At 33.0% G+C, this 15,190-nt stretch overlaps 3 protein-coding genes across 3 annotated transcripts; 1 reads left to right on the forward strand and 2 right to left on the reverse strand.

Annotated features, from left to right (window-relative positions):
* Positions 1-132: 132 nt before the first annotated feature.
* LOC106119496 (mitochondrial import inner membrane translocase subunit TIM50-C) lies at positions 133-3,191 on the forward strand. Its single transcript, XM_013314529.1, has 7 exons — positions 133-374; positions 779-959; positions 1,142-1,313; positions 1,619-1,752; positions 2,059-2,284; positions 2,481-2,604; positions 2,816-3,191. The coding sequence occupies exons 1-7, from the start codon at positions 236-238 to the stop codon at positions 3,001-3,003; spliced, it is 1,164 nt and encodes a 387-aa protein (XP_013169983.1). The 5' UTR covers positions 133-235; the 3' UTR covers positions 3,004-3,191.
* Positions 3,192-4,016: 825 nt separating this feature from the next.
* On the reverse strand, positions 4,017-6,788 carry TAF1C-like (TATA box-binding protein-associated factor RNA polymerase I subunit C-like). The gene is made up of 4 exons (XM_013314530.1): positions 6,592-6,788; positions 6,082-6,457; positions 5,576-5,788; positions 4,017-5,496 (listed from the first exon to the last, which is right to left on the reverse strand). The coding sequence occupies exons 1-4, from the start codon at positions 6,613-6,615 to the stop codon at positions 4,178-4,180; spliced, it is 1,932 nt and encodes a 643-aa protein (XP_013169984.1). The 5' UTR covers positions 6,616-6,788; the 3' UTR covers positions 4,017-4,177.
* A 678-nt stretch (positions 6,789-7,466) lies between these two features.
* Positions 7,467-13,474, reverse strand: LOC106119526 (uncharacterized). Its single transcript, XM_013314566.1, has 7 exons — positions 13,258-13,474; positions 12,213-13,175; positions 11,157-12,138; positions 9,873-10,951; positions 9,640-9,760; positions 9,340-9,494; positions 7,467-9,267 (listed from the first exon to the last, which is right to left on the reverse strand). The coding sequence occupies exons 1-7, from the start codon at positions 13,319-13,321 to the stop codon at positions 7,544-7,546; spliced, it is 5,088 nt and encodes a 1,695-aa protein (XP_013170020.1). The 5' UTR covers positions 13,322-13,474; the 3' UTR covers positions 7,467-7,543.
* Between the last annotated feature and the right edge of the window lie 1,716 nt (positions 13,475-15,190).

A 15,190-nucleotide genomic window follows, 5' to 3' on the forward strand; every position in this document is an offset into this window, starting at 1 on the left:
ATTACTTAGTAAAACATGGTCAATCTCGAGCTTGCAATTTATTCTCCCAGTATTCCGTGAACGGGGTTTATAAGTAATATTTTTTAATTCCATTCCACTCTTTCCAATTTACATACCAAAATGGCAACCCTACGACAGTCCGACTCTTTGACAGCAGCTAGAGGAATGAAGTGAAAAGTGAACCGTAGATTTGTTTTGTTTCATATTGGGATATGTGATTTATATTTTTATCACAATGTCACTAAGGAAAGTTCTGTCCCTAACACGAGTAACGTGTTCTAGAGCTACAGCGCTACATTCTACATTTTATCCAAGACAAAATGTTTGCTTCCTCACTGCAAATTCAATGAGATACTATTCTGACAAAAATATAGGTTAGTATTTTTCCGACTAAAAAAACGATAAGTTGTATGAATTAAACACAACACAATAATATATGTAAAAATATGTTTCAATATTGTACGTTTTATATTGAAAAATTGCGATATCTTAGTTTCCAAAACGGTTCAACCATGCTAAAAAATTTAATTTTTTTTAATAGCATCTTATCAAACTAAATGTTTTGTATTGAAAAGTATAGGGTTTGCACATGGTGAAGAATTTTGTACAGTAGAAGATTTATGGTAAATTTTTCTAACTCAAATGCCTTATTGCAGCCTTGTGGTTATACATATTACAGGTTATATATGTCTACAGATTGGATTTCATTTTTAGTATCATATCTGTTCTATGGTTCTTTGGTATAAAAATTAAACTCTTAAATTTATCTTTTCTTCAGGGCAACAAAATAAAAATGAATCAGAGCCAGAAAAAGTTGATATAATTGGTAAACTGTTCCCAAAGGCAGCATTAAAGCCTGAAGATGCCCAAGAAATAAAAAAAGAGCAGGAAAAGTTTGAAAAAGAAAATAAAGAAAAGTCGGAGGAAAATGAGAAAAGTTGGAAGCGAATGAAGATTGGGTAAATATCTAGTTTATTCGTCTTATTTCAGGGACCATTGTTGCAAAAATGTACTGTAATTCCTGTTTTAAAAACCAGCATTAACAGGCTAATGGGTATCACAATTTTACGGTTATCACAAACCATCAGCTCATCTTTTTTGGAATGTTCACAATTATTGTTTTAAAATTTTTCAATATTAGATTTGCAGTGTTTGGTGGAGCTATGACTGTAATGGGTACTTGCCTGGTAGTGGAAATGGGTGCACCAAGACATGATGATGAAGGGAAGATAATCGAGGATGAGTTCTCAAATCTGCCAATAGTATTACAATATTTGAAACGAACATGGAAGGAGCTCACATTTTATGAGAGAGTAAGATATAGATACTTTTTACATTTTTAAACATGCCACTTTGTTAATGAAAAAAACATCTATCTGTTAATTGTCTCCGAAAAAAGGAAACTTTTTGAATATTTACTTCATTGGTTTGAGTAATATAAAATCAAATGATAGTTTTTAACCATGTTATTAGGCAATAATAAGTTCACAAAATACAAAACAAACACAAAGAAGGTTCACAATTAACATCTGGAAAATGTAAAACAACATAACAGATTATATAATGCTCTTTTAACAGCATCTTGTTGAGGTTTTTATGAGTCTATTGTATGTTACAGATGATAAAAGAGCCGTCCCGTGAGAAATTATTACCAGATCCCGTACCACCACCATACCAGCCAACTTACACTTTAGTTTTAGAGTTCACTGATGTTCTCATGCACCCAGATTGGTCATATCAAACTGGCTGGAGGTAATATTTTTTGTAATTATTGTATTTAATTGTCTCTTAATTAAGATATATGTATCTTAAGCTATGGCTTAGTGTTCCGTAAAAAATTAACACTGTTGATAAGTGACAAACAAGATATTAACACCAAAGAGTATTTACTTGAAATGTTTTAAACTAGAATTATTTACTGATAAAAATTAATCGTAGTTGTTCTCGTAAAAATAGTGCAAAAAGTATGTTCAAGAACTCGCTTAAGTGTTTCAGCACTTTCATGAAATACATAATTCCAACATGCATATGTTTTAACAACAATATCTATTTTATCAGGTTTAAGAAACGTCCTGGAGTTGAGCAATTCCTACAAACAGTGTCCAGTTCTAACTATGAAGTTGTAATATTCACTTCGGAGAATGTCTTTATGATCTGGCCTGTTCTGGACAAGTTGGATCCGGAGAACAAGTACATTTCATACAGGCTGTTCAGAGATTCTACACACTTTATTGATGGCGTGCATGTTAAGAACTTAGATGGACTTAACAGAGACTTATCAAAGGTATGAAAGCAGATATATCAAGGCAGAGTTAAAAATATAAGGCCGAGTAATTCTGCATATTGATTTCGGTTACTATCACTAGACCGATTTTTATTTATTTCTGCTGATTCATTTTTACTATTTAAGTGTAGGTTTTATTTTTAGACTTATTTTTACTTTTAGATGCATTATAAATGTGATTTTTTCTGTTTTGTAGGTGATTGTAGTGGATTGGAACAAACAAGCTATCAAATTCCACCCTCAGAATTCCCTCATACTGAAGAAGTGGAAGGGTAATGATGATGACACTGCCCTATTGGATCTCGCCAATTTGTTACAGAGTAAGTACAAAGTTAAAAAGAAAAAAAATTGAAGTAAGCAATATTTGAAATTTATGATTGATGTAGTCTAAGAGCCAAATCACTCTTAGACTATCCTTTACTTGTGTAGTCAAAAATCACAACCATATATGCTTATATTTTGACTAACCACTACTTACTTAAATGATTTGTAATTTATTTTTAAATATTTTCATATTTTTCTCATTTTCAGCCATTGCAATGTCAAATGTGACTGATGTAAGAGAGGTGTTAATATACTACAGTCAGTTCGATGATCCCATCGCAGCGTTCAGAGAGAACCAGAGGAAATTAATGGAACAGATGGAGGAAAAGGAGAGAGAGACGAAGAACGCAGAACCCCTCACGAGGAATTGGCTTCGGAGCTTCACTAGGCGTTAGATACTTGTCTTAACTGCTAAGAAACTTATTTAATTCGTAATTCGTATGAACTTTATCATTTCAACCAGGCAAATAATAAATTGGTGTTTTAATGTAGAATATAAACTATTTGGTTTGTCAAACATATTCAATTAGCTTAAAAATTTCTTTTTTTCCCGTCTGTAACCAGTTGGATTTACAAAACATTATTTTAAAAGTATTTTAAATAAATCTTAATTTTTGTCGGATAATATCCAGTTAATTTTATGATTTAACTCAAAACAAAATACTTCAATTCAATTGATTAAGACCAATTAAAATTAAATTTTAAAACATCCTATGCACTCTTAGTACTTACCATTTAACATAAATGTTCACGGATCTGGGTTTAGGCACATATTGGCTTTATAAAACTTTGTAATGAATTTCAATATAAATGTTCATTTTTGTTTGTTTGTTTCGTAATAATTTATATTATCACAAGGATCTATATACTAAATCATCTAGAAATAGAAAATAACAGATGAAAACTTGCTTATGGCTTAGAAATGCATTATTTATTCCATAAGTTACTTACTTTATTGAAATCTTCAAACACCATGTTTCTTTTCAAACTGATTTTTCGTAAATTTGAAATCATCTAGTAATTTACAACATACAAGCTGCTGCAATTTACAACATTTAGCTTTTGTATTTGAAAGAACTAAACATTTTGTCGCATTTTTTGTTATAATTAAACAGTTACAATTGTTTAAAATGCATTTTTTTTAATCTGTTACTATAATTACTTTGTACAAACTATTTTTTTTTCCTGTTTGACATAAACCTGTGTATAATTTAAATTAACCTGTTATGATTACCACAAAGTTGTCTGTTTGTATATTTACCTGGATTGTATTGCAGTTATATTTTGTCTGTCTGTGCGTATGTCTGCGATGTTTAGTCATTTTAGATATGTAATATAGTTGTTTAAAAAAAATTGTGTTTTATTTACTTAATGAAATCTTTATTTACTATGCAATCATCATCATCCTTAAATATGGTTATGAACAAGAATTAGTTTGGACTTTCATTTCAAATAACTTTAAAAAACATGAAGATAGAGGTAAATGAGTTCACATAAATAAAGCATTTTCTAAGGGTCTTATTTTTCATTATAATACTGTAAGGTTCCATACAATTCAAATTAACTACATCATTTGCCATCTTCATCACTGTCAGAAAAATGCAAATTAAGCGCAAACGAAGATTGATCGACCGTTTCTTCCAGTTTATTCGTCCACAATTCCAAAAGTCCTTCGTCCAAATCTTCGTTTTCAAAGATTTCAAAAATCTCATCTTCATTGCATTTAGACATTTCTCGTCTGTTATCCAAAATCTTGTATCCCTCGGGAACTTTCTTTAAATTCTTCCAGATATCTGCAATGTCAACTATGGATGTCACGACAAAATCTTTTTTGTCCAATTTGTAAGATTTACTCCATTCATCGAGACGTTGACAACTATCATCTTCCATAAATATTTCAAAATGGTTAGGGAAGATTGTATGACATGTAATATCACCTAAAGAATTTTGCATTAACACATCAAACTTTTCATCAAATTCCGTAATCAAACTTCCAGTTATAGCTGTATGAAGTCTCATGTCTATAGGATTATATAAATCATGGCATAATAATTTCTGACGGGCCTCTTTTAAGGTACTTATTATACTGGGAGGGCGGAATGGTATTGTAACATTTATTATGTCAGATTCTTTAGCTAGACCATCGTAATCATTTGGTACAACACACATATCCTCACACCATTGACTGCTAAGACAAACTAAATCTTTATTGTAACCGAACATGCATTTGGATATATATGTTGGTGGACATTGCATGCCATGGGTCCATCTGTTTATGGGTTTGGCTTTTTGATTTTGTGTATTGGAATACCTCATGTCCATTACAAAGAGGTGATGATCTGTACCAATGTAAAAATATGGAGTCTCAGTAGGTAAGGCACATGTGATATCATTGCATAAAAGTTCATCCGTCACATCTCTAAGGTCTCCCCATTGGTGGACAATGCCATTAGCTCGTTTATCATAAACAGTTATATATTTTGTAGATATGTGAATATAGAATCCTCTCTCGGAACTGAGGACAGTATTCCAATTGTTCTCTAAAGATACATTGGGTTCTAATTTTACACTTCTTCCTTTCATTCTGTCCAAGTTAACAATAGTAAGTTTATTATCCAAAGTGGTTACATATAGAATGTTTTTATGGTAACCATCAAAAGATATGTCTGTGTAGGGCATTTCTGATTGCACGGTTTTGATTTCCTCAAATTTTATTTCATCAGTGTCAGCAACAATTCTTAATATAAATACTTTATTCTTAGTCCGTAAAGCGACCAAATTCTGTGAAGACCATATTGTTTCTAGAATATTGATGCCTTCACCACAATCAAATGTTGCTACAGGGCTGTTGCTGATTGCTCTATCGTTTTTATTATAATCCGATAATGCTGAAAAGAAAATAACCTTGAATGAAATTTGCTTAAAATCAGAAAATGAATCCATAAATGAAAATTATGAAATACTTACATAATTTACTTAACTCACTATGTAGCAAGTAATCATTCCATTGTATACTTATGAGTTGTAAGTTCCCATGTCCTGCATAGTACCAGTTGTATGAACTATCGAAATGTGGATCTGGATCACTGTCCCAATGCTTTGCCATGTCTATTAAGTGTTTAGGACAATGCACAACATCATCATTTAGTACCTCGTATTTTGATAACATGTTGTTAAATGCTGAAAACAGAATGTTGATAGGTTTTCTAAACAAAATGGAAACAAAAAATACATTTTTTTTATGAAAGAAAGGGGGCTAACAAGCAGTGGTAACACCAAGGTGTTCATCAATGCACATGGACATCTATTTTAATTATATTCTATGTATATTTTTTTCCATTTTAATTTTTTTGTCCAGTGATCATGGCCAAAATCGTGAACATATTGTATAGTCACTATAAATTTGATAAGTTTGCAAAATTAAAATTGATCACGATTTCTCAATCAATTTGTTTAGTTTGACTCATACTTACTTGCTGAATATTTTAAATATCTCCATTGCCGCTGCCATTCATTTTTAGCTTTTATCAATTCTGTTATTGGATCAGTTTTATTTGAATGGTTTAACATGGTGAGAATTTTAGGTTTTGTACTCTTGTATGGAAATTGTTCAAAATAATTTGTGAACAGTTGCCCATCCCAATCATCACTGAATGCATTCAATGGATGGCCAGGTACAATGAAATGAAAGTTTGGTAATGTTTTCTTTGTTGAAAGCCTTTGCCTTATGTTGTAATTAAAAAAGCTATATGCTTGAATATTTTTATTACGCAAATCTTCAAGAATTTTCTTCACAGGAGCTGTATTGTCAATATTATCTGCCGTAAATTCCACTTCTTTTTTCTTTTTCTTAAACATTTGTAGATAAGCAATAATTTTTTATAGTAGTAATAAGTTTAACTGAATAATATATTTCAATTTAAGTTATTAGGGAATGTTGTATAATATAGCTTAAAAAATTTGATATTAAACAAAAAAATTACCTTCATTTTACCGGGTGTAGCCATGGTTAACTTAATATGTTCACATCACTTTGCAAGAAATATTTAAATTTTAGGTTTTATAAAATAGAAAAATACGTGATATTCCTTAAATGTACAAGTTTGGTAGCAAATTCAATTCGAGTCAATATTATTTTTTGCAATTTGCATTTGTTATTGCACGACATGTGCTATTGACATTGACAGTGAAGTAAGCAAAATGATGACAGGTGACATCTGTCGAAAAATGGTGAACAGATCCTAACTTATAAGAACAGAGGATATAAAAGTATTTTACACATCAAAGCAGTCAAACGCAAGTCAAACGTGCGAACAAAAAAATGGTGTGATAGTCAAATCCTTCTTTGTAATTTAAACAAATGATAGTTTTTTTGTGTTTGCTATAAAATAGTAAGAAAACATATATATCATGATAATTGAGCTCTGGAATGTATTACCTCTATCGATCACTATGATTTCAAAACAGCAATCAAGTTACTTTAGAAAGCGAGAATACGTCCATACCACATAAGTCAAAGAGACTTAAGGAAGTTCAAAGCAGGACGGTCAAAGATGCGCAGGATGCGAGAAAGGTGGAGATTTTCACTGTTGATGCCAAAGCCCACTTGGAGTCGTTGCGTCATTCTAGCAATAAGTTAAACTAATAATTCGAAATTGAAGACTACAACGAAAGTATGTATAAGAGGCATTATATCATTGAACCATCGCTTAACAAAAGTCGTATGAAACATGAAACAACTAAGACATTTCAAAATATATATTTCCACGTACATTTCATATAAATGTGTATATAAACGTACACATAAAATTTTAAATAGAAAAGACTATTAGATATACATAAGTATAAAATTGAATAAATAGGAAATAATAAAGAATACTGAAATAAACTGGATTTACGTAATTTTAACAATTAACGTTTTAAATAAGATAAGCATTAAGAACGATATATGAACTCCGGAAACGACAAGGCAGCGAAAACAGTAAACACTAAAATGGAATAAACAGTTACTAAAATATCTCTTTTCATTTTGAGAATATCAAATTCTTTGTGACCCTCGCGAACTCCTCCATTTTTTCTTTGAGCACTATTCTTCACATGTATTATTTCATATTTTCCATGATCTTTTAATTCATTTTTTTCTAAAATTTTGTGTTCTTCGATGAATTTGTTACATTCATCGTAATTGTGAATCGGAGTTACTTTAAAATTTCTTAAACAATAAGATCGATAATCATATAGAGATATAAGAGAATTACTAGACGGCTGACTTACAATTCCTGTCACAGAATTTTGTGGGTTTTTATTCGTCGACATTTGAGAGTCTGCATTCGTAATCAAGTCAATACATTCTTTATTTAGATTCGTATCAATTTCAGTAATTGAAATGGACCCTATTTTATTAAAGTTTGTAAGAAGTGATTGAGGGGTTTCTGTACATTCATTAACGCATTCTTTGGTGATATTTACCGCAACTTCTTTGTCAACACAATTTAATGCACTTTTGTTATTTTTTTTGGTTATATTATGATTTAAATCGACGTTTATTATATCGCTGATATTTTTATCAGGTTTATGTTCATGTGATTTTGATTTTGACAGTAACTTGTAAGGATTATGTAATTCCATATTCTGTTCTTTAGAAGCGTTGAGATTTTGATATTTTGTGATCTTTTCAATTTCATCCAACAATTCAACTAAAATATCCAACGAAGTCGTGTTCTCAATATTTTCAGTTTTTGCCATTCCCTTTTCATTCTCTCTAATTTTGTTTAAATTAAGCAGGGATTTTGTTTGGCCCGTACTCTTATCAACTTTTTCTATTTTAAAAATTTTGTCTATGGTATTTGAAAGATCATCTTCAATTCGTAAAGTTTGTACACCTTTCTCGTCATTGAAATATTCGTCATTTATTTTTTTCTTATTAGGACAGAAATAAGTTTGTATACCCATGCATCTACTGCCTGTAGTAGCACTACTTTCGATCGATTTAATTTCAATAGATTTTGGTTTGGAAAAGACATATCCCACTGTAGTTATGTTAACAGGAAATTTTGGGAAATACCGATCTTGAATGGAATCAAATAAAGGCATATTAATCATGCTTGTAATACTTTTATTTCTTCCAAAGTGTAATTTCTTTGATATGCGAGATTTCTCAATCATAGAATTTGCATCTCCACATTGCAATAGTAAAACTTGATTAGTAGACTGTTTAGGTGTTAGAGTTAATTTTTTTATTTTCAAACGCTTCGGAAATGTCCCTTGCGATATTTGGTTGTACAACGCCTTTTCCAAGCTATCGATTCGCCGAACAATTCCATTGTGCGGTATGTTTGTATCAGAATAAATAGCTTGAATTTCATTTTTACTTTCTTTCTTATAAATATCATTTGTTTCGGTGTTTTTATTAATATTAGAAACTGCTGTCAAAATATTTTTATCTTCGAAAACGTCGATAATGAAATCTGAACATATGGATATGAGTTCATCGTTAGAGGTCAACGTTCCGGCAAAATTATGTCTCTTTTCATTACAAGACATTGTTGTTTTGGACTCGGTAATAACAGAAAGGGACATAGCGAGTTCATTTTGTAATGGATCGTATTGAAGTTTATTTTCTCCTGTTGAATCATTCTCAAAACTAGACGTTGTTGCCACTGAAATTAAATTGAAAATAATTACAAGGAACTATGAGAAGTTAGAAAAATAAATACGAAAATGTAACAAACCACTACTCGGAGCATCTTTGGAGTGTTGAATAATTTGGTATGCAGGGAAATCGGTGGCTACTGAGGATTTTTGCTGCAAATTGCTTGATGTAACTGATTCAGACAATGTGAATGGCCGCTTTTTTGGATAAGACTCAAATGGTATCATCTTCTTTCTAAAATAACAATTAAAATTGTGGGCAAATTAGTAGAAAATCAATTTTCATGTAAATACATTATTCCAATATTTCAAATGACGAGAATTTAATGTAGACTTAGGATAAGTTGTAGTGTCAACCTTACAGAAATTCTACGACTTACGACGTACGAGGAGCCTCGGGGACAGGCCTTTGCTTGTAAGTGGGTGCAGGCATCTGAGGTACTACGATCTCTATTGGGCCGTTGTTTGGCATACGTCGTACTCTTTTATACCTGTCTGTAACTAAAATTAACATCATTTTTACTAGTTCCTAATATATCTCCAAACGTTGGACCGATACTGTCTTACCACATTATTAAGTTAATTCAAGTTTTAATTGTATTTATGTGTTTACCTTTAGGTGGGATGTTATTCGTTGTTTTGGAACTTGATACGTAGATAATGTCTTGCTCGTTCCTCCTTTGTCTTATGGGTCTTGGGGCTTGTGGAACTTGGGCTGGAGGTCCAGGAACATAATTTCTTCCATATCTAGGTTTCATTGCCTCCATTTGAGCGTTAACGTATGATTTCTTCGGCTGGGCCAAACTGTCCAGTCTCGTGAATTGTCTGGGAGGACCTTTGACCGCCTCTCCCCGCGCTTCTCTCAAGGCTTCATCAACTATGTCGATTACTTTTTTCTCCCTTTCAACGCCTTTATTCATATTACCAATTGGTTCAGTTAACGTCTTTCCTCGAACCATAGGATTTCTATATTGATTTTTTGTATCATTGCTAGATACATTTTTATTCGGGATTAATTTGCCTTCTTTATTTTCATTTTCTGCACGTGTAACTTTCCTTGGCAAATTAAATCGAGGTAAAGTTTTATTCTCAACAAAACTATTTGCTTTCCTATCCCTCGGTTCTGTTGCAGGTCTTTGTCTACCTTTTTGAATATTATCGAATTCATTGATCAAGTGAGAAATAGCTTTTAAAGGATTCTTTGAAATATTTTCAGGGCTATGAATTCTAACCCTTTTGTGAGGTTTCGTTTCGTTTTTCTCAGCCCTAATGTGGGGTTTGGAACTGATTATAACTTTAGTGATGCTATTCGCCTCAAGTCCGGATTTTTTGCTACCTTTGTCTGAGTAAAGAGCTTCGTTATTTTTACCTTCGAAGCTGAAAATACTAGGATTGGATTCGATCAGCTGACATTTTATACTGGCGCAGCTGTCAGCGTTGTCGACTTTTACTTTTTTCTCCTTAGCAGAATCGTTGAAACTCGTATCAGCTGGTGTAACTTTATGCGAAGGGTACATGGATTCCGAGGAGTCTACTTTACTTAATTTTCTCATTAATTCATAAATTTTATCTATACTTTTCTTACATTCCACTGAAGTGAGGGATTTCTTATTGGAGTTATTATTTATGTTTGAGTCGATGTTCTCGCGCGGCGTGTTGTATAACATTTCAGAACAGCAGCTCCTCGCTCGTCTGACAATAATTAAACATATTTTTAATTTAAAGTTCTTATTGTAGCTTATGAATATTCTTTAAACTGTATAAACGAATAGAGGCGAAATAATCAGCGATTCGATTTGAAATTAGGGTCAAATGACCGGTGCCGTCATTCTACAACTATACTATTTAGCAATGTTATTGCTATATATCCAAGGTTACTAAAAGAAATGTAACTTACTTCTCACTATCACAAGGTTCACTTTTTGGCTTTAGCTCCGACGTTGATGAATTGTAGGAAGCAACTCCAGCGAATGTATCAAAATTCGTGGTTGAGTTTGAACAGTTCGGTGCTTTATACTGTTTCCTATTATTTTTATGTTTATTTTTAAATTTCAAATTCATAACTTCTGTTTCAGGGTCGTCCATATAGTAACCGTAACCGACACGATTTTCTTTTTTCAAAATAGTTACATCTTTCACTGAATAATCATCGTTATCATCATCTTTGTCCAACGGATCGATGTGGGAATGTTTTACGGAATGGCTGCCGGTGACGCTTGTTTTATCGCCGTAAATTGAAGTATAAAAGGATTTATTAGTTATCGATAGTTTCGTTACAGAGTTCGAGGACTGCGCCATAACGGCCTTCCCGTGTTTATGTTTTGTCACTTTACAGTTTTCGCTGAGGGATTTTTTCTTTTTCTCCCTCCTCTCTCTTATTTCCAAAAGTTTTCGTCGTTTCTTTTCTTCAAGAATATGTGATTTGTTTTCATACGGCGACTTTACTCTGACTTTTGTAGGTGACTTCCTTTTAGTTAAGGACGTCTCCTCGGTCTCCTCCAGCACGACAGTCTGCGTGCCAAGCTTCTGTAATGTTGCAAAGAGATCGTCCGCCGTTGGTCGGAAACAAGATATTTGTGTTTCAATATTTACTTGATCGCTGTTACAATGTTTTTCGCTGGAGTAATTTGACGTCCCGTCATTCGTAGCCATCGTGAACAGCGAGGTTATTTCGCAAAGTGAGAGTTCCGAACTTTTGGTGCCCGAGGAACCACATTGAAAAGCAAAATCTGTCGAATTATCATCTCCTTTGGCGTAAGTATGCACTTTTATATCTTCTTCGTATTCATTAAACTCTGTCAGAGTTAATTGGTTTTGTACATTATTATTTATATTCGTCTCAGACTTTAATGAGTTAAATTCCAAAGGAAGCCACGATTCTGGAAACGTTAAGATATTAAAATAGCATATCAGACTCTTTATACTAAATTCGACAAAATTTGGACCATCTTACCATCTTTTATGCTCTGTAAACTATTTCGGATGACCAGCACTGATTCAATTTCGCTGCCTAATTTGTCATTGTTGGAAGATTTGAGTTGCACTACTATGTCAATCTGTGATTTACTGCCGTCGCCTCTCGCTGCCAGCTCACTTTCCTTCTGACACGTTATAACCAAATTATTTTCGCACCGTTTGTCGAGAAATGTGAACGAACCGTAAATGAGTCTCGGAATTTTAATGATTCTCTTCTCAAGTATCTTCGTTAATGATCTGATGTCTAACTCCGAGTGTATAAAATCGCGCCATCTCGTCTTAAAAGCGTCGACGTTGCATTCGATACGTAAAGGGTTACTGCTCACACTAGCTACCTTTACAACTTCATTGTTTTTTCGATCTTCAAACTTGTTCCCTAAAGTTTTCCATTTTTCTTTAGCTTTTTCTGTCAAATAGTCTCCATTGCTGATACGTCTCAATTGTTCAATCGTACGTCTGGCGTATTGAATGATGTTGTCCATGTACAAATTAGAATTGTCATCTAGATTGTTGCAGCAAACGAAATCTAAAAGGGACGTCGAGAAAAATGCACCATCGAATGTACCGAAACTTAACATCCTGTTAAGAGAATTAAATTGTTCCTTTCTCAAAGGACTTTTAAACAAAATTCCGTCAGTACAATCTGATCCATGATCCGCCTGGATGGCTATGTTTCCAAATTTTTGACACAACGTTTTATCTAAAGATGGGAAGCTATTAATTAGGTCTATTCTCTCTTTGTTGATTAACACAACGTCATAGAAGTCTTCATTGGTGTAGAATTCACTTTCGCTGCCTTCCGACTCCTGGTCTTCATTGTACACCACGGTCTCCACGTACTGGTTCGGAGGACGAACTGAATTTTTGTTATTGGAAGTCTGTTTCGTGTCAACATTTTCGTAAAGTGTTACCAAATCTCTTTGCACAACGGTATTTGTATCTGTAATTAGCAAACGTGCTAGATAATTTTTGATAAAAAATAAATACTAATGTTATTGTTATATTAATTGTTGCTTATTTACGTTCAATGTCACAATATTTTTCACCGGCCCCGCTCCTGTCTTCAGATAAATGACTAATCTGCATTATCACCCACACAGATTTCACATTACACGATTCAAAATTAAATAAAACGAAATTAAATATTACAAAGATAAAATAAATGCGTACAAAAGACACTGCTAAATAGTGTCTAAAATTTTTAAGTCAACATGTTTTAAAAATGTTGTTTGTAACATGTGTCATGTGATTCATATTTGGAACGGATCGTATCTGTCAATTTATAAACCAGTGTCAATTTTTCTCTATCATTTTATCATCTTTTTAATCTGATCTATACAGGTAAAAAATAAAACCTTTAAAAATTGTCATTCTCACACAATGTCTTTGAAAAACGTGTTCAAATCACGTCGGGGTCACCAACATGGGTTTTCTTAGTATAGTAAACGGATTCCCGTGTACATTAACTGCGTTGATAACATCAGCAACAATAATAAAACAACAGTACGATGCACGAGTATATTAATTAAAAGAGCTACAGTGTTACAATCAGTTCGGTCTCGTTAGTATTTGTAATTGACAGTGTCCTTGGCGCGAGAAACGCGGAAGCCAATCACAGAGCGAGTTTTTGCTACCTGGCTTTTGCGCCACATAGAGTATATAACTACGTCATCTTTAGAAACTAAATGCGCATTTTTATTAGACGTTATTGCCCACAGGCGCTTGGTTAACCCACACAGAATTGGTAAACTGAGTTCCCGTACGCCGTGCTTGACATCGATGGATGACTTTAATTGGTTGTTAATTCGTATGCGGGGATTCCCTGACCTAAACGTCCGAGTAAATGACTACTAAAACTGCGTCTTAAAATGGTCGTGTAATAATTATGGCAGTCAAAGGAATTGCTCGAGTGCTATAAAATGTATTGTTCTACAATTTTACATAGACACGATGCATGTTTGAAATAAAACATTATGTTGATGTTTAATTTATTAATTTTATTATATAAATATATTAAGTACTGTGCAACTTAAAACTATATACATTTTCAATTGGAATGATATAAATAGTGGAGATAATATGAGTAAAACATTAAAAATTGAGATGATTTCAAAAATTAACAAGGAATGTTAACATTATATAAAATAGGATAAAAACAAAAAAAACAGACATTGAGATCTAGAAGAAACTAGACTTATAATACTAGAACATTACATGACGACTTCAAGAACTAACGAAAATTAATTTGAATTTACCATCTGTGAGTAATTGTTATTTTAGTTTTGTGTTTGAAATAAATATAATACTTATATGATTAAACTATATAACATGTGCTGCTAAGCAGATTAAGTTTAAATAATATCAGTAATATTCGAAAGTTGAACGAACAAATTATTTTCAACATTATTTAGCAACTATTTTGTCTAGTTGTAGTTCTCCATAGCGTCAGCCAAAATAATATGGTCTTAGACCTCGTTTCCACTAAGGTGCTATATCTGTCGGTCGTTGCCTCATCAGTGGAAATAGATATTGGGAATGTAAGATGTTAGAGATGTTATGCAGGTGGTCGGAACAGCGACTCGAGCAGCTCGGGCTCGGTGAGGTCGCGCCGGTACTGCTGCGCGATCTCCTGGATCATGTGCCGCCGGCGGACGTGCGGCGGCTGGTACCTGTGTTATGTATACACGCATATTTAAATAGATACGCACACATATATAGAAAACATAATAGGTAAAATAAATTAAAAAAAAAAAGATAAAAGATGAAGATGAAGATTTTAAATTTAAATGTACTTAAAAATAAAGGTGATTTTTATTTCGACACTATCGCCATCTAACGGTGACAAGTTAAGTTCGTTTGGAATAACTCACAGCTCTGCCTGTAGTCGCGTGCGGCGGGCGAGATGTGTGGCGGCGCGGCGCAGGCAGGCGGGCAGCGCGCGCGGCGCCACCAGCG

Source organism: Papilio xuthus, unplaced genomic scaffold (genome assembly GCF_000836235.2).
Source record: "Papilio xuthus unplaced genomic scaffold, Pxut_1.1 DF827461.1, whole genome shotgun sequence".
Lineage (NCBI taxonomy): Eukaryota > Metazoa > Arthropoda > Insecta > Lepidoptera > Papilionidae > Papilio > Papilio xuthus.

Bases quoted from the DNA above. Each gene is read 5' to 3' on its own strand.
- LOC106119496 (XM_013314529.1), top strand. From the start codon at position 236: ATGTCACTAAGGAAAGTTCTGTCCCTAACACGAGTAACGTGTTCTAGA. The intron at 1,753-2,058 runs GTAATATTTTTT...CTATTTTATCAG, and splicing joins TCATATCAAACTGGCTGGAG to GTTTAAGAAACGTCCTGGAG. The intron at 2,285-2,480 runs GTATGAAAGCAG...TCTGTTTTGTAG, and splicing joins TTAACAGAGACTTATCAAAG to GTGATTGTAGTGGATTGGAA.
- TAF1C-like (XM_013314530.1), bottom strand. From the start codon at position 6,615: ATGGCTACACCCGGTAAAATGAAG. The intron at 5,789-6,081 runs GTAAGTATGAGT...TTCTGTTTTCAG, and splicing joins ATATTTAAAATATTCAGCAA to CATTTAACAACATGTTATCA. The intron at 5,497-5,575 runs GTAAGTATTTCA...TTTTCTTTTCAG, and splicing joins TAGTGAGTTAAGTAAATTAT to CATTATCGGATTATAATAAA.
- LOC106119526 (XM_013314566.1), bottom strand. From the start codon at position 13,321: ATGCAGATTAGTCATTTATCTGAAGACAGGAGCGGGGCCGGTGAAAAA. The intron at 13,176-13,257 runs GTAAATAAGCAA...TGCTAATTACAG, and splicing joins AAAATATTGTGACATTGAAC to ATACAAATACCGTTGTGCAA. The intron at 9,268-9,339 runs GTTTGTTACATT...ATTTAATTTCAG, and splicing joins CAAAGATGCTCCGAGTAGTG to TGGCAACAACGTCTAGTTTT.